The following is a 22,580-nucleotide window of genomic DNA, read 5'->3' on the forward strand; positions in this document are numbered from 1 at the left end:
ACACAACATTTTACGGCACCTGGAATGAACACAAATGAGTTTGAAGTTACAGTGTTTCTCATCCATTTGTGGTTAATGTACAAACAATTATCTACAAAGGCCAAAAGTAGCAAAAAAAGTTTGTGACAGTATGTGATCGCTTTACTGTGTTAAAAGGAAAAGGTTTTGTCACAGGGTATCTTATATATGCTTTTGTGAATGTTTATGCATATTTGTATGCACAAACACAAGTAATAATTAGAGGGGAAAGCATCTTTGTTACATACCAGGTGAATAAGAGGCATAGAGAGAGCTGAGCTGCTCACACATGTTCTGTTCAACTAAAAAAACGGAGGAAAGAAAACAATAATTGGCACAGAAACAAGTTACATTTTGATCGTTAAAATCTATAGACACTTTTAGAAAGAAATAATTGACCTGTTAAGAGTGTGTTGACAGTCTTACAGAAACCAGTAATGAGCTGCATGTGCTTTAAGAGAAATAAAGGACTCTAAACTCACATAAAGAACAAGTTCAGTGATAAATAAATAACTAAAACATTGCTAATAGTTAGGTCATGTCAATGTATTGACTGAACTTAACAAATAAAACCTCACTGTGAAGTTTAGAAATTGTTTCTTTCAACGAATGATAATATATCACTGTATAATAGGATAAGACTTACATAACTATTATATAAGTGAAATTATGAATGTGAAATTTCAAATCAAAGTACCTCAACATAATTATATCAACATTAACTACAAAATGCAGCAGCTAAAATAAAAAATAAGCTTCCATCAATAGTCATATAAAAAACAGCAACAAATCAAATGATGATGGCTAAAGTCAACTTATTTTCCCAATACATCATTATTTCTCTGTAAAACTGGTTTGTAAAGCTGCTGAACTTTCCATCCCCCACATTATGTCTTGAGTCTTCACTGCTCTCCACTGCTCATTTGCATCTTTATACCAGCATTAATGGGGGCCAATTGAGTCTTATCCAATCATATTCCAGATCCAGTAGCTTAGCAGGGTTGTGTTTATATATTCTGGGTTCCTAACAGAATCTTTATTGGCTTATTTAGCTATAAGAGAACAACTTTGGAGGACAAACTACAATTGTAAATTCCTACATTGGGATTATTACCAACAACAACATACAAAGAAAAACCCACTGAGGCCATTTCTCATCCCCCTTCATTGAAGACTGAAAAGGTGAGTTGCACATTCTGAATTTACAGTCAAATAATATCTGAATGCTAACATTATAATGTATCAAATCTAAACATGTGTGGATGCATTGTTCAAACTTGTGTTAAGTTCATCAGTCATTTTTAAAAGCCTCTTTACAACTATTTAGTTTTTGTTTGTTTGTTTGTTTATTTGGTTATAAAATATTGTTTTTATCCTGACAAATGGACTGTAGACCAAATAAGTTTCAACCTATTACATATATAGGTTGGAACCTGGCCAGCAATTTTGGAGAATTTGATGTTTCCCCATTCAAACATACAAAGAGGCAGTAACATCAGTGAATGCAAGTGAATGAGTTAAAGCTATGGATAAAGAAATGCAATCGATTAAAGTAAATGCAACCTCTTACCAACCTACCAGAAGGCAAAGATCTAGTAGGGGTAAATTGTTTTTTTTATTAACATAAATAATGATGGTCTTACAAATACAAAACAGAAAGCAGATAAAGTATAAAGTGGAAAACGAGGGAGAAATGTATTAATAAGTCATGACTAAGAGTAAGTGGGGTAAAAAAGCTAAACAAAAAGACTTATTTTAGCGTGGTGGTGTGACGTCATAAGGCTGCGCCACTCTCACACTGTGATTCAACTGGAGAAAGGTTTGTTTTAAATCTTTTACACAGATGTAAACCGACTGATTAAAGTTTCAGGTTGTTCATTTAATGCTAAATGTACCTGCTGTTGACAATATTATTTTAACCCTTAATCAAACGGAGTACTGTTTTACTCACAGTGAGGTCTATTGTTTAAATAAGATAGGATAAACTTTATTTGTCCCCGAAAGGAAATTCTTGTCTTGTGCAAATAAGTGCTACAACGTTGCTGTAAGCAGATAATAAAATAAATAAAACAAACAAAACAATCAAGAACATACCTGAATAAAGTTTGAATAAAGTAACAGAAATGTGTGTAATAAGTGTTTTAATGAAGGTTTAACTTAGAGTATAATGTCATTACCACTCTAAGTATACATCACTATATATAAGAAATGGAGTTCTAGTTTTAATCAGCTCATTTGTGGCTATTGTTTCTTGCTCAGACTTACCTGATTTCTTTTTGTTAATTACTCTCAATAGAAAGTGTTGAAGCAAGTGTTGAAGAGAAGTTATTTTGTTTCTGTTCATTGTTTTATTTATTTTTTCAACAGGATAAAGTGTCTTGTTTAAAATAAACAAACGCAGAGAAAAACTCCTGCTGAACTGCTGAAGCGACTGATCTCCACACTGTTATAAAGATGGCGTTTATTAAAGAGGAGAGTGAAGATGTGAAGATTGAAGAAACATTCACAGTCAAACATGAAGATCTGCAGGAACAAACAGGTTGGTTTTCATTCTAAAAGACCAACTCAGTCATTTGATCCTCATTCAGATATATTATAATAATAAGAATGTGATGAGTGTGAGTGTGCTGCCTAGTTCTCCTAAATGCACATAAGCACTCATTGAAAGACAGGAATGAGTTTCTTTCCTTCTACTTGTTCTCATGTCTTTTGTCTTTCGTTTTATGTATTATTATTCTCTCATCTTCTCTACCTTCTTATTATTAATGCTTCTTGTTCTCCTACTGTTTTGTAAAGTGTCCTTAAGCACTGGCGCTATATAAAATAAATAAAAACAATAAATTAAAAAAAGTTTAACTGAGCTGAAGATATTTGACCTACAGTATTCTCATAGAAGATATCTGCTATTACAGTGTTGGCTTAGTACTTTCCATTTGCATATGTCATGTTGATCACAATTCCCCTTTTGTCATCAACCTCTCTATAGGATTAAACTTGTTTCTAGAAGTTGTTACTAGTTCTCACAGATAGTATCTAGAATTACATCATTATTATAATAACTAATTACCAGGTCTATTGTGTTTAAACAGGGTTTCTGTGGGGTCTTAAAATGTCTTAAATTCCAAAATCAAAAATTTAGGCTTTAAATAGGCTTAAATTTACTGAAATATTGTGTTGTAGATCTTAAATCTTTTTTAAACAAGTCTTCATTTTCCTTTGTTCATGTTTTGCTACCCAATCTGGCCAAAACCCATACAATCACCAACAATCCATCTTAATAAAACCTTAAACTTTTAATTCAAAAGGGTCAAACTCTATTTATCATTATGGTTTAATTATTTTCCTCACAATAACATTTGTTTAAACATGCTCCATGTATTTACTGCTGAGGACATCGACCTGGACAGATTGTTGTGCATAGGTTTTGTTTATTATAGTTTTTAAAACGTTTAAAACATTTTACAGTGTAGAAATAACAATAAATCATAGCAAGAAACATCCTAATACATAGTTACTAAATTGGAACTGAATTGACAGTAACAATTTACAGTTTTACAACTTTTTAGCCAAACATTCTACTCGCTATAACTGCAAATATCACATGACACTGAAATCAGGATTAAAATATTTTTAAATTGTCCAGTGTGTGATTTAATGAAATATTCAGTTTTCCTTTTGTAATTGTGGTAATAGTATTGACAGTTTACAGTTTAAACATTTGAAATTTAAAATATTGCTTAATTATTATTATTATTATTATTATTTTTTATATTTTTGATTCCGCAATGATACATGATGGGAAAATAACTCACTAATTCAGACATCAATAATTTTTAGTAATTTAATCTTTGAATAAATAAATAAATAAATATTCAAAGTAAATAAATAATTAAAATAAATAATCAAAAATGTAACTATGTAACAATTTTTTTAAAGCTGAAAAAAGGATGGCTTTGGTCACTAAATGTACCTGCAACTATAGAATCACCCATATAGTTCATGGAGAGCAACATGTTTTTGTGGAGTTTACTTGATAACTTGGCAAACATCACTTAAGCAAGCAAACACTGAGATAAATATAGTCTGCAATACAAATAATAGTTGTAAAATAAAAGTTAGTTTGCTTTTATTAAAATGACAGAGAACATTTAAAAAGATAAATACATTACTTTTAAAATGCTATAAATTATTTTACTACATTATTGTCTATATATATATATATAAATTGAACTAATGCATTAAACTGTTAATGCAGCCAAGGGTAAGGACATTTAAATAAGATAAGTTTAATGTGAGGTAAACTTCATCATTTACTGTTAACCTTAAAGTATTTTAGTATCAATTTAGCTAGGTATTTAAAGCCATCGAAACAGTACACAGCGTTGCACAGCATACGTTAGGTCCAAAAAAAGATTAATAAATTTACCCCGCACAAACTTAGGCTCTGTTTACACTGTCAGGTCTTGATACAGAATTCTGATTTGTTGCCAATATCAGATTTTTTTTGTCTGTCCGTTTACACGTTCTTTTAATTGTGACCCATATCCAATTCATGTCTTTACACTTGCTGTACAATTTACGATGCATGCATAAACGTGGTTTCTAGCATCTGTGCCACACTAGCCAGAAACCGTCTTGTTTATAGCTCTGCGAAATATGCGAAGCGTAGTATAAGTAGTGAATGGTTGAGTCTAGATTTACCTCCACTCAGTTTACGTAATGGCATGGCCCTGATGTGTGTGTGTAGTTGAAGATGTAGCCTTTGCCTGTGTGCGCACTGGTGTTGTTGGAGAGAATAAAGTTGTTCTATGTGTAGCCTGCAGTGAGTGTATTAATAGCGATTAAAAAGCAAAAGTTACAACATGAAGTTCGGCCAACTTTAAAATGATTTTGAGGCGGAGGAGGAGGTGGGAAAGGGCCGTCATCGCAGCTTTCGATTATGGTTAATATGCTGTATGATGTCCTCCGCCATTCAGAGGAATGTGTGGGTACAAGAGAGATCTCAGGTCTGGTGGGAGCAAATTGTGGCGACTGACCACTTTCCTCCATGTTTCCTCTGTTGTTGTTGTTGTTGTTTACTGCGTCGGAATCTCCACACACGCTTTTTCCTTCTACATCATTAAACCGCGGAGAAGCACCACATTGTCACAAGTTTAATGATGATCAGAACAGAACGCCTCAATAAATCCGATCTGCCTGTGTACATGACAGTCGCATTGTCACATATCCGTTTTATATCTGATTTATTTCCACATATGAAGGAGACCTGAAACCGATCACTGAATATTCGAATGCATGCGTTTTTTTCTGTTTACATGGTCATTGAACAGATCCGATCTGTGTCACATATGAGCAAAAAATTGGAATTGGGTCTCATTTAACTGGCAGTGTAAATGGAGCCTTAAACGTAACTTTAACGGTACACAAGCAAGATGTGCTAAAAGTTAACTGATTTTGTATGTCTGTTTGACTATTTGACATTTGACTCTGTGCGAGTGGGCATAACCGCCATAACTTGATTTTCAAGACAGCCTCGCCGCAGCCAATCACTAGCGTTTGATCCGGGCACGTTAAGGATGCAGGTTTTCTAGCTCACTGATGTTGACAAGATTATACCCTTGGGTATTGAAATTTGGTACAGAACGAAAATTATTTTTTCGATACTCGATAGTATCGAGACGATTCGGTCGGTGCTTAAAAAGTATTGAACTCGATACCCAGCCCTACCTTTAGAACGTTATAACATCACTAAAAGCAGCATCGAAGCAGTCTCCTTTCAGTCAATCCACCTTATCACGGATATTGTCAGCCTGATCTGGTGTATTAATCAACTATTGTGGGTTCTGGAACTATTGTTATTTTACATTTAATGTGCCTCAAAATTTCAGTGTGTAGCCAATGTTTCCAGTGTCTTTTCAATTTTTAGCTTTTGAAGAGAGTTTTTAAGACTTAATGAAAACTAATGTTTTATTTCTTTATTTCAGACTTAATTGAAGAGAATGAGGGGAGTAAAGAGGAGAAACACCATGACAAAATTGACGAAAAAAGTCAATTACAGACTGATGGTATTTTGAAAAGGAGAGACAAGAATTGTTTCACCTGCACTCAGTGTGGAAAGAGTTTTGGAAGACAAAGCAGTCTTAAAATTCACATGAGGATCCACACTGGAGAGAAACCATTCACATGCACCCAGTGTGGGAAGACTTTCAGCCAAATATCAGCCCTTAGCAAACACAAAAAAATCCACACTGGAGAGAAACCATTCACATGCACTCAGTGTGGGAAGAGTTTCAGCCAATCATCATCCCTTAATAGTCACATGAGGATCCACACTGGAGAGAAACCATTCACTTGCACTCAGTGTGGGAAGAGTTTCAGCAAATCATCATCCCTTAATCTACACAAGATGATTCACACTGGAGAGAAACCATTCACATGCACTCTGTGTGGGAAGAGTTTCATCCAATCATCATCCTTTAATCTACACATGAGGATTCACACTGGAGAGAAACCATTCACATGCACCCATTGTGGGAAGAGTTTCATCCGCTCATCATCCCTTGATCTACACATGATGATCCACACTGGAGAGAAACCCTTCACATGTACCCAGTGTGGGAAGAGTTTCAGCCAATCATCACACCTTAATCAACACATGATGATCCACACTGGAGAGAAACCCTTCACATGTACCCAGTGTGGGAAGAGTTTCAGCCAATCATCACACCTTAATCAACACATGAGGATCCACACTGGAGAGAAACCATTCACCTGCACTCTGTGTGGGAAGAATTTCAGCCAACCAGCAAACTTTAATCAACACATGAGGATCCACACTAGAGAGAAACCATTCACATGCACTCTGTGTGGGAAGAGTTTCAGCCAATCATCATACCTTAATCTACACATGATGAGCCACACTGGAGAGAAACCATTCACATGCACTCAGTGTGGGAAGCGTTTCAGCAAATCGTCATACCTTAATCTACACATGAGGATCCACACTGGAGAGAAACCATTCACATGCACTCAGTGTGGGAAGAGTTTCAGCCAATCATCACACCTTAAAAAACACATGAGAATCCACACTGAAGAGAAACCATTCACATGCACTCACTGTGGGAAGAGTTTCAACCAACCATCAAACCTTAATCACCACATGAGGATCCACACTGGAGAGAAACCATTCACATGCAATCAGTGTGGGAAGAGTTTCAGCATATTATCATCCCTTAATATACACATGAGGGTCCACACTGGAGAGAAACCATTCACATGCACTCTGTGTGGGAAGAGTTTCAGCCAATCAACAAGCCTTAATGAACACATGAAGATCCACACCGGAGAGAAACCATTCACTTGCACTCAGTGTGGGAAGAGTTTCATCCGCTCGTCATCCCTTAATATACACATGAGGATCCACACTGGAGAGAAACCATTCAAATGCACTCAGTGTGGGAAGAGTTTTAACAACTCATCAAACCTTAATCAACACATGAGGATCCACACTGGAGAGAAACCATTCACATGCACTCAGTGTGGGAAGAGTTTTAAGTACTCATCAAACCTTAATCAACACATGAGGATCCACACTGGAGAGAAACCATTCACCTGCTCCTAAGCCGTGGTCACACTGGACTTTTCTCCCCATAGACTTCCATTCATATGCACGTGAATGCGTCAGACCGGAAACGCAAGTTCTTGCATCAAGTTTCGCAGTTCACTTCTTTGCAAAGTTCAAGCTTGGTGAACTCTGACCTGCGAAATCGCATCACTTGACTGTGTCAGACCAATCGAAGATCAAAACATGACCTCGCTGGACCAAAATGTAAAATATGGACCAATCGCTCACTTTTTTTAAAATGTCTAATCATCTTGTTTAATCCTGCCCCTTTTCGCAGAGCTGTACAACAGAATTTTGTATGCTCAAACTCTAGTGTGACCGCAGATTCAGTGTGAGATGAGTTTCAGCAACTCCTCAGACCTTAAACACATGAAGATCCACACTGCTGTGAAAGAGTATATGTGCTTGAGTGTGAAAAGATTTTTATTACAGCTCCAAAATTGAAACTGCACCAGACAATTCACACTGGAGAGACCGTACAATTGTTCACACTGTTACAAGAGGTTTAATCAGTGAAAACATATGAAAACACAGAAGAGGATTCCCACTGGAGAGAAACCATACAGATCTGATCAGTGTCTACAGAGTTTCGCTCCTTCGGCGCAGCTTAAGAAATACATGGACAAAAAGTTGCACACACACTGAATGAGAAACAAATCACTGTGAAGACATCGCACATCAAAGAAGGTGGAGCTCCAGGATGGTTAGTTTGCTGTATACCAGGGCCTCAAGTTAAGGAAGCCCATTCAATTGTCCTGTGTTGCATCTTTTATTAGTAACGTTTCTTTATTTTTAGGTTCAAGATTCTTTCTAGTTTACTACATTTACTTTTTTTGAGTAGAATATAAACATGATGAATATTTTCTGATTTAGGCAGAGCGACAGGTATTAAGTTTTACAAAATTAATACACTGTAATGATCCCAAGACCCCAGATTGGAGTATGTGGTAAATCCTGATTGGATGCCTGCATTACTTATCAATGGGTATATAAAAGTTGTTGTGTTAGCTACCCCAGGACGCTGTGGCTACTCAGGAGTCCTCATTTCAAGACCTGCCATCTCATTGACTCTTTAACCTTATTGTTTTGTTATGCATTACTTTTATCATGTAGTTAAAGTGTTGTGATCATATCCTAATTTTTTATCTTAATTATTATCCATAGACATTTGTTGGTTGCTTTGATTGATTGTTCTATGAGTTACATTTTATAATAAATAATTTGCATTCAGGCTATTTTGTTGGCTCATCTCTCTTTTATGTTGCGACTCAAACAAGCGGGTCATAACACTTTGTAAAATGTTTCCGGTTGTATCCGAGATCTTGGCCTTTCAGTCATGACCATAGGTGTGAGTAGGAACCTAGATTGAGCGGTAAATTGAGAACATTGTCTGTCGTTTCAGCTCCTTCACCACAACAGACAATCACATCAACTGCATTACTGCTGCCGCTGCACTGATTCATCTTTAAATCTCACATTCCATTCCATATGAAAAAAAAGCAGATACTTGAACTCCATTTGGGGTAAGGACTCTCCTTCAAACTGGAAATGGTCACCTTTCTCCAGTCAAGCACCATGGTTTCTGGCTTAAAAGTACTGTTTCTTTCCCTGCCATGTCACACTCAGCAGCAAACCGTCCGAAGCCAAAAGGACAATGTTATCTGCGAATGGCAGAGACAGTCCTAGCCTGCACCTACAATTTTGTCAGTAAAAATTATGTTTTTTGAGATCAGCCTCAAAAATAACACATTTACCAATTAAAGTGAATAAATGGATGGATGGATAGACATTGTAGTGGTGGAAGGGGAAGTAGGATGGCTTGTTCAACCATAAACCAAGATGGAGCTCTCTCAGGAGGGATGGACCAGTGCGCGAGATGTCTCAGACTGAAGGCGTAATAATAAAATAAATGCTCAGGAAGCCACAACCCTGTTTTATTAACTGGCTGTTGCAATGTATTCCTATATTACCTAGGGTGCTTATTGGTCCAGAGAAATTAATTGACTAAATATCAAACTGTTTTAAATATGGTAAAGAAATATTTACAGGGATATACTGAAGTAGATAAGTAACTTTAGGAAGGCAATTCATTTTAAGTACCTCAGAGCAGTGGTTCTCTATTCTGGTGCTTGCGCAAAATGAGTTGACAACCGTCCCAAATTAATTTTAGTTCTTATTACTAGATCTTAGAATCACACCTGAGAAACCACCAAAGCAGAGATTTGGCTTCTCGTTAGATTAGATTCAACTTTATTGTCATTACACATGTACAAGTACAATGCAACTAAAATGTGGTGTAGGTCTAACCAGCAGTGCAATAGCAACAAGTGCAGGATACAGGTATAAGTTATAAAGTGCAGTTATAGAAAAAACTCTTAACTGAAAAAATATCTTTACTGCTTAAGATCAATGTGCACCTGATCAGCAAGTGACAACATTTTTTTGAGTTTCCTTCGCCAACTGGCCTCGACGAAACACGGCGTTCCTGATTGGTTGGTGACTCAGCTTCAGTGACTTCAGTCTCCACTTTCCTTCCTAATCTGCAACTGCCTCTCTGGCTATACCACTAACTGTGCCCTCTTTCTCTCTCTCTCTCTCTCTCTCTCTCTCTCTCTCTCTCTCTCTCAAAAAAAAAAAAAAAAAAATTCTACTAATGTTTTGCTTCTTAGACTTTTACACGCCTGAAACTTGTCTATAGCGCTTGTTCACTACTGCTCTTATAGTTGTGTAAATTGCTTCCTTGTCCTCATTTGTAAGTCGCTTTGGATAAAAGCGTCTGCTAAATGACTAAATGTAAATGTAAATGTAAATGTGACGTACTTGGGATTCACTTGTTTGTGAGTGGAAGTTGTCCTGGGTTACCGGGGTGACAGACTCTGCTGAGAGTCGATTTGCAGAAGTTTTTTTTTTTTTTGCAGTTTCGGTAATTCCTAAACTTTAAGAGGTTGCATCGAAAGTTCTTTGCGACCTGATTGCATAGTGGTGCAGTGTCCGAGAGCAAGGCGAAAGGGGGCAGAGAGCAGCAGTGAGCTAATGCAGAAAGCAAAGATTTACTGTTGCAGTAGGTTTTTTTCAAGTGATCTGGTTTGGCCCATCCCAATGGCACTGTCTTACAATGAGCAGTTGCCATGGAGGGCGGGCCCAATAGTCAATAACAGACTACTTGGTAATTTCATGCGGTAAAATATCTTGTAAGTTTGTTACTATCTTACATCAAATGTTACAAGACAAATACTGTTTCTGATACTAGTTTTTCATTTACACCAATGTATAGCAAATATCACTACTTTTTGTTTAGTACCAGACATCATACATTTCAAACCATTGATTAACTTGGTTGCAATAAACGCAAAGAAAGCCACTGCCCCAGAAAGCCAAATTTAGTGATCTCTTTAAATCTCGGGAATTTTTTTGAAGTAGCACACAATTCTTAAATTCACAAATACATTTTTTGTTAATTCACAGATTGTGTTTTGAATTTATTAATTGGATTTTGTAAATGAATAGTGCTGTGCATGGATTAATGTTATTTTATTTATTTATTTTTTTTGAGTCTGATTTATCTGATGTTGAAACATGCAGATCTGCATTTTGGAGCTGTGTTAGCAAAGTCCTCTTTAAAGGACAACTGATTATCCAGAATCACCCTAAAATTTCTAACCGAACTAATGGGGTAATGGTGGATGATGTGTTTTGAGTTGCAGGGAAGATGACGTAAGCAGATGAGTGAGCAGTTGATGTTTTTTCCAAGCCGAAGTACTTCAGGCAGTTTGATGTGAGTAAAAAATTTGGAAATTTAGTTGAAAACAGCACTTTGTAGTGTATTGGAAATAAATAGGAGAGAAACTGGTCTGTACCCTACTGAAAAAAATAGCTTAAACCAGCCTAGGCTGGTTGGCTGGTTTTAGCTGGTTGACCAGCCTGGTTTTAGAGGGGTTTTGGCCATTTCCAAACCAGGCTGGAAATGGTAAAAAACCCCTCTAAAACCAGGCTGGTCAACCAGCTAAAACAAGCAAACCAGCCTAGGCTGGTTTAAGCTGGATTTTTCAGCAGGGTATTTTTCATCCAATGAGATGTTAATTGATGGTTTTTTGAACAGTGAGCTTCCCAGGCCGGTGTAACCCTGCAGGCCCTACACTACCCAACCCGCTCCGAGCTGGGATGAAACTGGCGACCTTCCGCATGACAGTTGCACTAACAAGGAGGCTAAAGACCATGGCCCCTATCGTCTGTCGCCAGAGCACCTTTAGAGGTCAGAGGAATAAGGTTTACCTGCACAGCACTTCACTACCTGGCCTCTGTTACACCTGCTTAAAAATGGTTGGGAATGTGTCAGTGTGGAGTGAAGGAAGAGAGTGAATGTTTTTTCAGAGGGTGTTGTTTGATGGAGATTTAGGTTGGATTTGGTGGGAAATAGACTGTTAATTTGAGTGTTTTTTGTGTAAAGGAGGCCAGCTGATAAGGAGTTGGTGGAGGAGGACAGAGCAGGGTATTAAATGTGCTGAATAATTTGTGGATGTCTGAAGTGGTGTTAATTTTGTTATGGTAGTATGGAGTTTTGTCCGAATGGAGTTGGGAGGCTAATGATGCCAGCTGGGTTTGGTACCTGCTAAGGACAGTGGAGGCTTTAGATTTGTGCCATGCTCTCTCTGTTGCCCTGGGTGCTGTTCAATGTTATCTCAGAACATGCCCTAACTCCAACACTAACCATTCTCTCAGACCATCCGACAACCAGGGGTTAGAGAGAGTAGGGTGCATTGGTCTGGTGGAGACAGGACAGATCTCACCTAAGCAGGATGTTAAAGTGGAACAGAGTGTTTCTGCTGCACTATTTACATCAAGAAGTGAGAATTGTGTGTGTGAGGGTAGGGAAGATGTAACAGTGGAGAAGTGTGTGGAGGACTAACCAATTTTTACTAGTAGCAGTTTAGTTGTTGAAATTAACAATATAATTCCTGATATCAACAATTAAGTCTGAATGGCAGCCTACATTTAACTAGTGAAAATTCAATTGTTGAAATCAGATATGTAGTTTCGTCATCACTATGCTCTGATGAATTCAGACTTCTGTCTTCCAATCCATCTCAGCAAGTACCAACGTTTATCCTTTTTCTCATTAATTTATTCATATGAGTATTTTAATCAGTATTTAATCTTTGAAAGGATTTTGACTAATGAATGAAGTTAAATATTACCTGATTTCTAAAATATATTTAGGTATTTTAGTGCTGTTGCTCAGCGCAAGAAGGTTGCTGGTTCGAGTCTCGACTGGGTCAGTTGGCTTTTTTGTGTGGAGTTTGCATGTTCTTCCCTTGTTCGCTTGGGTTTCCTCCAGGTGCTCCGGTTTTCCCCACAAGTCCAAAGATTTGCGGTACAGGTGAATTGGGTAAGCTAAATTGGCCATAGTGTATGTGTGTGGACGGGAGTGTATGGGTGTTCCCCAGTGATGGGTTGCGGCTGGAAGGGCATCTGCTGCGTAAAACATATGCTGTATAAGTTGGCGGTTCATTCTGCTGTGGCGATCCCAGATTAATAAAGGGACTAAGCCGAAAAGAAAATGAATGCATGAATTTAGGAATTTTCACTTGAAGTGTCTTTGTCCCTATCTTTGTCTGTTATTATTATTGATATAATTATTATTATGTGTTAATTCTGTTTAAAGTGGTTTTCCTATTTATTCAAGATAGACTTTGTGTAGTGAGAATATAGCTGAGAGTACACTCAGCCTTGGGTAAGAAACAGATTGTACCTTGAGAGTGGGTGTGTGTGTGTTCAATTCGATTTTAGATCCTTTCACAGGTCTGGGATCAGCTCTAAACAGCCTAGCAGATGTCTGACATTTGTATGCTTGAGATATTGAGATATCGTTCAGAATTGTATGCCCGCACCCATGAGGAAATGTTCTGAACCTATCTGTGTCTACGAACGGTCTACGAACTCACTGCGAGTGTTGAAGTTGGCTTCTGCTGATGAAACTGCAATCTTTAGCAACCTTTCTTTTGAATGAATCTGACTCTGGCTCTTCTTCATCTGACAGACTAGTAAATTATCCCTACAGCACATAGATGAATTCATTACTATGCACATTTCCAAAAAGCATAACATGATATCTGAAATAGCATTTTTTACTAGTCAAAATGCATTTTAAACTTGTCAGAATTAAGTTACAGATATCAAGAAATATGTTTATTACTAGTTGAAATTTCATATTAGATATGAGGAATGTTTTCCTCCAAGCGATGACAAAATTTTTAATATAAGAATTTGGGTTGGTACTAGTGGAAATGCAATTCCTGGTATCAACAATCAGCATTTTTTTATATCAAAAATGTAACTGTTGATATTAAAAAATCATATCCAGCCTTATATTTGTTCTCAGAATATGCAATTTTGATATCAAAAATTTAATTCCTGATATCAACAAGGTAATTGTTGACAAGTTAATTTAAAATGACTAATGTCCCTATTAACAATCACATTTATGATATAAGAAATGACCATCGTCACTAGTGACAAACCTGTTTTGATATCAAAAAGTAACATCTTCACAGTTTCATTTTTACATCTCTTATTGCCTGGGGTCCAAAAATGTAAAGGTCGACTCACTGTCACGGATAAGTAAGGTTGAACCTAGACCCACCCTTCCGGTTAAACTTGGTCGTTGCAGGGGGTGGAGTCTGTGGTCAGGAAGGAACTTCGTACCATTGCTATGCCCATCAACTGCCCTAGTAACTTGTTTTATGTGCCTGAGTCAGTCCGGACCAAGGTTTTACATTAGGGGTCACTCATCTGAGCTAGCTTGCCACCCAGGAGCAAATAGCACCCTTGGCTTAATCAAGCAATGGTTCTGGTCGCTCTCAATGGTGTGGAACATTCGTCAGTTTGTGTTGGCTTGTCACTGGGTTACGCTCATCCAGTGGCAACACAGTAGTCCTCACTGTGGTGGGCAGATTCTTGAAGGCAGTTCACTTTATTCCCCTCCCCAAATTACCTTTATTGAGGTAGACAGCAGCCATTGTCTTAGACCACGTCTTCCGTATTCATGGCCTCCTAGTTGACATGGTTTTAGACAGGGGTCCCCAATTTGTGTCCAGGCTTTGGCCAGAATTCTGACGACAGCTGTGGGCGACTGCTAGCCTTTCTTATGAGCACCACCCACAGACCAATGGCCAGGCCGAGCAAGCTAATCTGCAGCTGAACAGGGTCCTGCGTTGTGTCGCATGCGGGGAACCATCATCTTGGAGTTCCAGATTAACCATGGTCACATATGCATATAACTCTTTTCCCATGTTGTCTGTTGGCTTGTCTCCTTTTTAGTGCTGGTTAGGCTACCAGTCCCATCTGTTGGGGTTAAAAAGTTTATTAATAGACAAACAGTTTAAGAAAAGGTCTGGTGTGTCAGATGAAGAGAAGACTCAAGAGTCGAAAATGCAATTAAAAATGAAAAATTTACTGAAGATAGTTTGCAATTCTATGGCAGAAGGGCTTCACAGTCAGGATGAGTTTGCAGGCTGATCTGACTTACAGTACAACAATGCAGCAATTATACTCTTTACACAAGTCCAGAAAAGGTGGGATCTAGATAAACAGTTCTCATTGGTTACAGCAAAAATAGACAATTCTAAATGCATGCGTCAATGAAGTATTGTATCTAGCTCCAGATATGGACGGCCTAAATGTGTGTGTCAAGGAAGAATTGTATCTAACTGCAGAAATGAATTGCGACATGGTTCCTGGGGGTTAGGCAGATCCTAAGTTATTAAGAGCTGATCTCCGACCTGTAAAAAGCTAAACCAGGGACTCAATAGACGCAAGAGACAATCTGTTGTGGAAACTCAAGGTTGTTTCTTGTATGTTCAGCTGTTTTATCAAACTGGTTCAAGACTGGTTCCATCAACATTCGACTACAATATCATCACTACACACAGTGTCTATCTACATACAAAAGGAATTACTTTAATAAGAATTAACAAACAAAACAGAACAATAAACAGTAAATCTGTTCAGATAGATAGATAGATAGATAGATAGATAGATAGATAGATAGATAGATAGATAGATAGATAGATAGATAGATCTCCATGACCTCTGACCTGGTTTTTGTGTGTCTCCTGAAAACAAAGTTAAAATAGACAGGCAAAGAGAGGAGTAAGGACACTAAACATTCTTTCAAAAAGTCTGTTTCATTGGTTCAAATCAATTTCAAAGTTTAATACTCATTCAAATAATCAAATAATTATATTTAATAAACGTGATGATAAACAGGATGTTGAGAAAAAGGATAAACGTTGATTCACGTTGAGATGGATTTGAAGGTAGAAATCCGACTCCTTCAAGACTGAGTTCACAAGGCTGCCATTTTAAAAGCGAAATCGAGGCTGGGTTGGGAAGAAACCCAGAAGTATCGCCTTGGGGTCACATAGAAACATTGTGTACCTGGTTGTATATCTTAATCACAGTCATTTCTAGTGGGTACCAGTGAACACTATGCTAAATCAGAGCTGTTTAAGAACACGGTCAGCGGCACTTAAATGTTTGCGGGAAATGGACGTTTTTAAAACTCCAGTACCGGGACAACACTATTACATACAACACGAGGGTGTGCTACAGAGGACTGCATTGTTTTATCACTCACCCGGTTACATAGGCAAGTTACATAAGCAAGGAATCGTCCTCACGGTGTTCACCTGGTGCCATGAACTGAATCCTAGGAGGACACTTAAGCGTATTACTCTTAAAGAGATAATTTTATTAAGTAATTTAGTTTGATGCCTAATATGCTTTTAATTGTTTAAATTAAACTGAACTAAATGATATTAAAGTGATGTTTACACCATCTACGTTTTGAAATTGTGGCAACACCTGGAGGTTTGTAGTCACACAGGATGTTGTTGTAATGTTTACAGTGCTGATCCTATACTTCCTTGTTTTTTCCCACCGCAGCCTAGCTTTCGATCTTTAAAATAGTGGCCGTGTGAAATAAGCGTATTCTCTTCCCAAGAACCAGATGCAATTGTTGCCTCATGCATTCGTTCTTTCAGAGATGCCTCCAGACATGGAGGATCACCAGAAAAGGACTGGCAATAGGAATGAAGTGTTTGCGCCCTCTATATATGTGTGGTCAGAAAGTCTGGTTGTCTTCCAAAGACATTCCTCTCAGACTTTCGTCACATAAATTGGGACCCAAATTCATTGGACCCTTTTTCCATTATCAAGGTGCTCAGTCCAGTGTTGGCTCAACTGAAATTAAGCTCTAAGTTTCAAAACATTCATCCATTTTTTTCAGGTGCCTAAGATCAAACCCATTCTTCTCTCCCCCCTGCAGCCCCTAACCTCTGCTCCTCTGCCTCCCAGACTGGTTGAGGGTGCACTCACATACACAGTGCACTGGCTCCTGGATGTGAGGAGGACAGGTAGAGAGGTTATCAGTATCGGGGAAACAAGAAGGGTTATTATGGTCTAGAGGAGAGATGTTGGATTCCGGCTCTGGATATGCTGGACCACTTTCTCATTGATCAGTTTCATCAGGTCCATAGTGAGTCCTAAGGGAATGCCAGGGGGCATTCTTGAGGGAGGGGGTACTGTCACCATCCCTCACGCTTTTGCTCTCTCCTCCTGTTCTGAGTTACAGATTATCTCTTGTCATCTGCTTTTATTTGAAGTCACAGGAGCTCTCGCTTCCCTTTTTCCTGTTTCTACCACTTCATTTCATGTTTGTCAGTATGTTATCGATCATTTGTGTGCATATTATTTTGTTACTCAACCTGTATTTGTTTTCAGGACTGCGAGTGAGCGAGTGTCTGGTTGTTTTTTCAACAGCACTTCCTCAGCGCTCACCCGACTGGGTGTTTAATATGATTTTTGCTTTTTCCGGGACTCTCTTCTCAATACAGATTTGTTGTTATTCTGCATTTGAGTTCACATTTTCTTTCTTATTTGTGTTTAAAGGTCTTTAGATTTTGGCATGATGTCTAGCTTTTGAGGCTCTTTTGGTCTACTTCACTTTATCAGACAGGTCCTATTTAGATGATTTCTTGATTGCGAACATGTGTGGTAGTAATCAGGTCTGGGTGTGGCTAGAGAACTTGATAAATTAAAGTTGTTGTAATGGGGAAAAAACATTTTAACACAAGGCTTTGTAGTTCAGTACTTTGTCTTCCTTTTAAGAATAAAAACCTTCATTTAGAAACTGCACAATGTGTTTAAACAGTTAAGTGTTAAATTTCTGCATTGCATTTGTTACATGCAGATTACTAAACCAGAGAACATTTGTCATTTAAAGGTGCAGATTTAAGGCTTTCTGCAGATATGTCTCATGTCTGTGAGGCAAATATTTGCAGAGATTCAGCTGTTTTTTCTGACAGGTTTACCAGAATGAGAAATGAGAATGAGAAAGCATGCCCTATCTGCTTTACAAGTTTTACAAATACATATAGTTTTGTTGTGATTACGAATACATACAAATAAAAAAATGTCCATTTACAGCTTTCAAATTTATGTCTCATCAATATGACCAAAAATTATCTGGGATCAATCATGTAAGAATCCGCTTAAATGTGTATGTGTGTAATAGACCCCAGGAGGTTGATATGACAAGATCAATCTAAATATGATCTGCTATGTTTTTACATTTAATGTGCATCAAAATTAAGGTTTGTGTAGCCAATGTTTTTAGTGCCTTTTCACTTTAGCTTTTGATGAGAGTTTTAATGATTTACTAAAAACTGAACTTTTTATTTATTTCAGACCTAATTAAAGACTATGAGGAAAGTAAAGAGGAGGAACAGCATGTCAAAGTTGAGGACAAAACTCATTTAGAGACTGATGGTATTTTAAAAGTGAGAGACAAGAGTTGTTTTACCTGCACTCAGTGTGGAAAGAGTTTAGCAAGCAAAAGCAAACTTAAGATTCACATGATGATCCACACAGGAGAGAAACCATTCACATGCACCCAGTGTGAGAAGAGTTTCAGCCAATCATCATCCCTTAATAAACACATGAGGATCCACACTGGAGAGAAACCATTCATATGCACTCAGTGTGGGAAGAGTTTCAGCCAATCATCATCCCTTAATCAACACATGGTGATCCACACTGGAGAGAAACCATTCACATGCACTCAGTGTGGGAAGAGTTTCAGCCAATCATCATCCCTTAATCAACACATGATGATCCACACCGGAGAGAAACCATTCACTTGTACTCAGTGTGGGAAGAGTTTCAGCAAATCATCACACCTTAATCAACACATGATGATCCACACTGGAGAGAAACCATTCACATGCCCTCAATGTGGGAAGAGTTTCAGCAAATCATCACACCTTAATCAACACATGATGATCCACACCGGAGAGAAACCATTCACATGCACTCAGTGTGGGAAGAGTTTCACCCACTCATCACACCTTAATCAACACATGATTATCCACACTGGAGAGAAACCATTCACATGCAACCAGTGTGGGAAGAGTTTCAGCTTATCATCAACACTTTATAGACACATGAAGATCCACACTGGTGTGAGAGAGTATATGTGCTTGGAGTGTGAGAAGACTTTTATTACAGCGGCAGAATTGAAACGGCACAAAAGGATTCACATTGGAGAAAAAACGTACAAGTGTTCACACTGCAGTAAGAGGTTTACTTACTCAAGAACCCTGAAAACACATGAGAGGATTCACACTGGAGAGAAACCCTAGACATGATCAATGTGTACAGAGTTTCACTCATTCGGGGCAGATTAAAAAATACATGGGATGGTTTCCGGTATGGCGTCGACACATGTAGCAGCATAGAAAGAGCGCTCCCATACACACTGGTATTAATCCTCCTTTTTGCATCATATATGATAACCTAAACCATATTTAAATAACATGGAGGGGGACAAAAACCAAAAGGCTAGGACAAAACAACCATTGAAACCTGAAAAAAACGAAAAATCAACAGATGAAAAATCAGAGACGGACGGGATAGCTAATAGCCTGTCAGCTAGCATTGCAGCAATACATATGGACATCAAAGCTTTCCAGATGGATATTAAATCCGATTTAACCGCCTTCCAAGATTCTCTCGCAAAACATGTGAAAATGGAACTAAGTAACTTTAAACAAGAGGTCAATCAAAAACTGGATGGCCTTATCACGGACCTAAATGCAACGGCAGGTCAACGAAGTGGAGAAGCAAGTTAAAGAATTGGACGAGAACATTGCTGAGATGTAAGAAATGCTTGATCAAACCATCCAAATTCAAGAAAATTTACAAGAGAAACTGTTAGATCTAGAATCACGTAGAAATAATGTTCGGATTTTTGGAATCCCGGAAGGAAGCGAAGGGAATAATATCCAAGACTTGGTGGAAAGATTATCAAAATGGACCTTAAAAGCCAATGATGTTACCGGGCACTCAGGCCAAAACCACCCGCTGACGCCACCCTAGATTCCATATTCTTCCTGGAATACAAAATGAAGAAACTGGTCCTTCGCATGGAGAAAGAAATACACTGGAACGAAAAAAGGATTTTCTATGACCAAGACTACCCACCTGAGATCCAACAGAAAAGACGGGCTTTTGCTCCGATAAGAAAAATTCTGAGAGAAAAGGGGATTAAGTTCCAAACACCACCGCCAGCGAAACGTAGAATCTTTCTGGAAAACGGGCCGGTCATGTACAATTCAATGACGGGAGCATCAAGAGATCATGAAAGAAAAAGGACTGATAAATGGTGAAGAAGAAACTGTTATAGGAATCTCTGTTAAAGTGAAACAAAGACCTTGGCAAAAGGAGTGATACATACATACATACATACATACATACATACATACACATATACATGCATACCCCCCATTAAGATCAAGTCCATTAATGATACACTTATTGGAAATGGAATTACACACCAAACACAAACACTCACCCTGAAGACTGGAACCCTGCATTATGAATCCATTTCATTCTATGTTGTTGATTCACCCAAGTATGAAGTCGTCTTGGGATACCCATGGCTGCATATTCACGATCCAGAAATATCATGGCATTCAGGAGAATTAACTCGCTGGTCTACCTTCTGTTTAGGAAGATGTATCCAGCAAAAACCACAACCATGTCTGACAACCAGCATAGAGAGTCCAGAGACCCACAAATCAGTAGTCATTCCAGAATGCTATCAAGATTTATCTGAAGTGTTTAGCAAAACCAAAGCAACTCAACTTCCCCCACATCGCCCGTGGGATTGTGCCATTGATTTGCTTCCTAACGCTATGCCACCCAAGAACCGGGTTTACCCTCTCTCACTCAAGGAAAGCCAGGCCATGGACGAGTATATCAATGAAGCTCTAGATTCAGGTTTGATTCGTCCATCCACATCACCAGCTGCAGCGGGGTTCTTCTTTGTAGAGAAAAAGATGGTGGTCTTCGTCCATGTATTGATTACAGAGGTTTAAATAATGTCACAGTCAAATTTCGCTATCCCCTCCCATTAGTCCCCTCTGCCCTAGAACAACTACGTGAAGCCACCATATACACCAAACTTGACCTGAGGAGTGCCTACAACCTGATTAGAATTCGTGCAGGGGACGAATGGAAAACGGCGTTTATCACCACCAGGGGGCACTATGAATACCAAGCCATGGCCTATGGACTAGCAAACGCCCCAGCTGTCTTTCAGTCATTTATAAATGAGATCTTCAAAGATCTAATAAACAAGTACATAGTCGCCTACATCGATGATATCTTGATTTATTCCAAGAACGAAGGAGATCATGTGAATCATGTCAGAGAAGTGCTTTCAAGATTGCTGAATAATCAACTATATGTCAAAGCGGAAAAATGTGAGTTTCATGTCAAGCAAACTTCTTTTTTGGGCTATCACATCAGTCATAATGGAGTGAGAATGGATGAACTTAAAGTTAAAGCAGTCACGGAATGGCCAGTGCCCACCACGATTAAGGAACTTCAGCGATTTCTGGGGTTTGCAAATTTCTACCGGAGGTTCATACGTAGCTACAGTACATTAGCTTCACCCATGACGTCACTACTTAAAGGTAAACCGAAGAAACTGAAGTGGTCAGAGGAGGCAAACCAGGCATTTAAGGAATTGAAGGAAAGATTCACCACAACCCCTATACTCAAACATCCCAACCCTAATTCACCGTTCATCCTGGAGGTAGATGCTTCAGATCTGGGCATCGGAGCAGTACTGTCACAACGACATGGAACCCCAGGCAAACTGTATCCATGTGCATTCTTCTCGAGAAAGCTAACATCAGCAGAGCGCAATTATGATGTGGGCAACAAAGAATTACTTTCCATGAAAGAGGCAATCGCTGAATGGAGACATTGGTTAGAGGGAGCCATACACCCATTCCAGGTCATCGCAGATCACAAAAACCTTGAGTATATTAAAAGTGCAAAGAGACTTAACCCCAGACAAGCCCGATGGGCCCTATTCTTCACCAGGTTTCAATTCACAGTCACGTACAGACCAGGAAGCAAGAATAGTAAGGCAGATGCTCTATCGCGACGTCATGACTCTCCCACAGACAATATAAATACTCAAGAAACCATACTACCCCCTACAGTAGTCATTGCTCCTGTATCATGGGACATTATGGAAGAAATCCACCGTGAACAACAAAACGAGGTTCCGCCACCACAATGTCCACCCAACAAAAACTACGTCCCCACAACCTTACGTCCTAGAGTCATGCAATGGGTGCATACATCCATATGTGCAGGTCATCCGGGTATATCAAGAACGATCCATCTTGTCCAAAACTCTTTCTGGTGGCCAATGATGAGTAAAGATATAACCAATTATGTCAAGTCATGCCAAGTCTGCGCCCAGTCAAAAACACCCAAGGAATTGCCATCAGGACTCCTCAAGCCATTACCTATACCTCAACGACCATGGTCCCATCTATCTATTGATTTTATAACCGACTTG

At 38.5% G+C, this 22,580-nt stretch overlaps 1 protein-coding gene across 1 annotated transcript in view; it reads left to right on the forward strand.

Annotated features, from left to right (window-relative positions):
• LOC130223488 (zinc finger protein 208-like) overlaps positions 1 to 20,464 on the forward strand; it is a 56,307-nt gene extending 35,843 nt beyond the window's left edge. Inside the window, exons 2-4 of the mRNA XM_056456333.1 lie at positions 6,118 to 7,621; positions 8,177 to 8,244; positions 18,540 to 20,464. Coding sequence (XP_056312308.1) covers positions 6,118 to 7,621; positions 8,177 to 8,244; positions 18,540 to 19,341 — 2,374 coding nt within the window. The 3' untranslated portion in view covers positions 19,342 to 20,464. The remainder of the gene's footprint in view (positions 1 to 6,117; positions 7,622 to 8,176; positions 8,245 to 18,539) is intronic.
• Positions 20,465 to 22,580: the final 2,116 nt, after the last annotated feature.

This window comes from Danio aesculapii, chromosome 4 (assembly GCF_903798145.1).
Source record: "Danio aesculapii chromosome 4, fDanAes4.1, whole genome shotgun sequence".
NCBI lineage: Eukaryota > Metazoa > Chordata > Actinopteri > Cypriniformes > Danionidae > Danio > Danio aesculapii.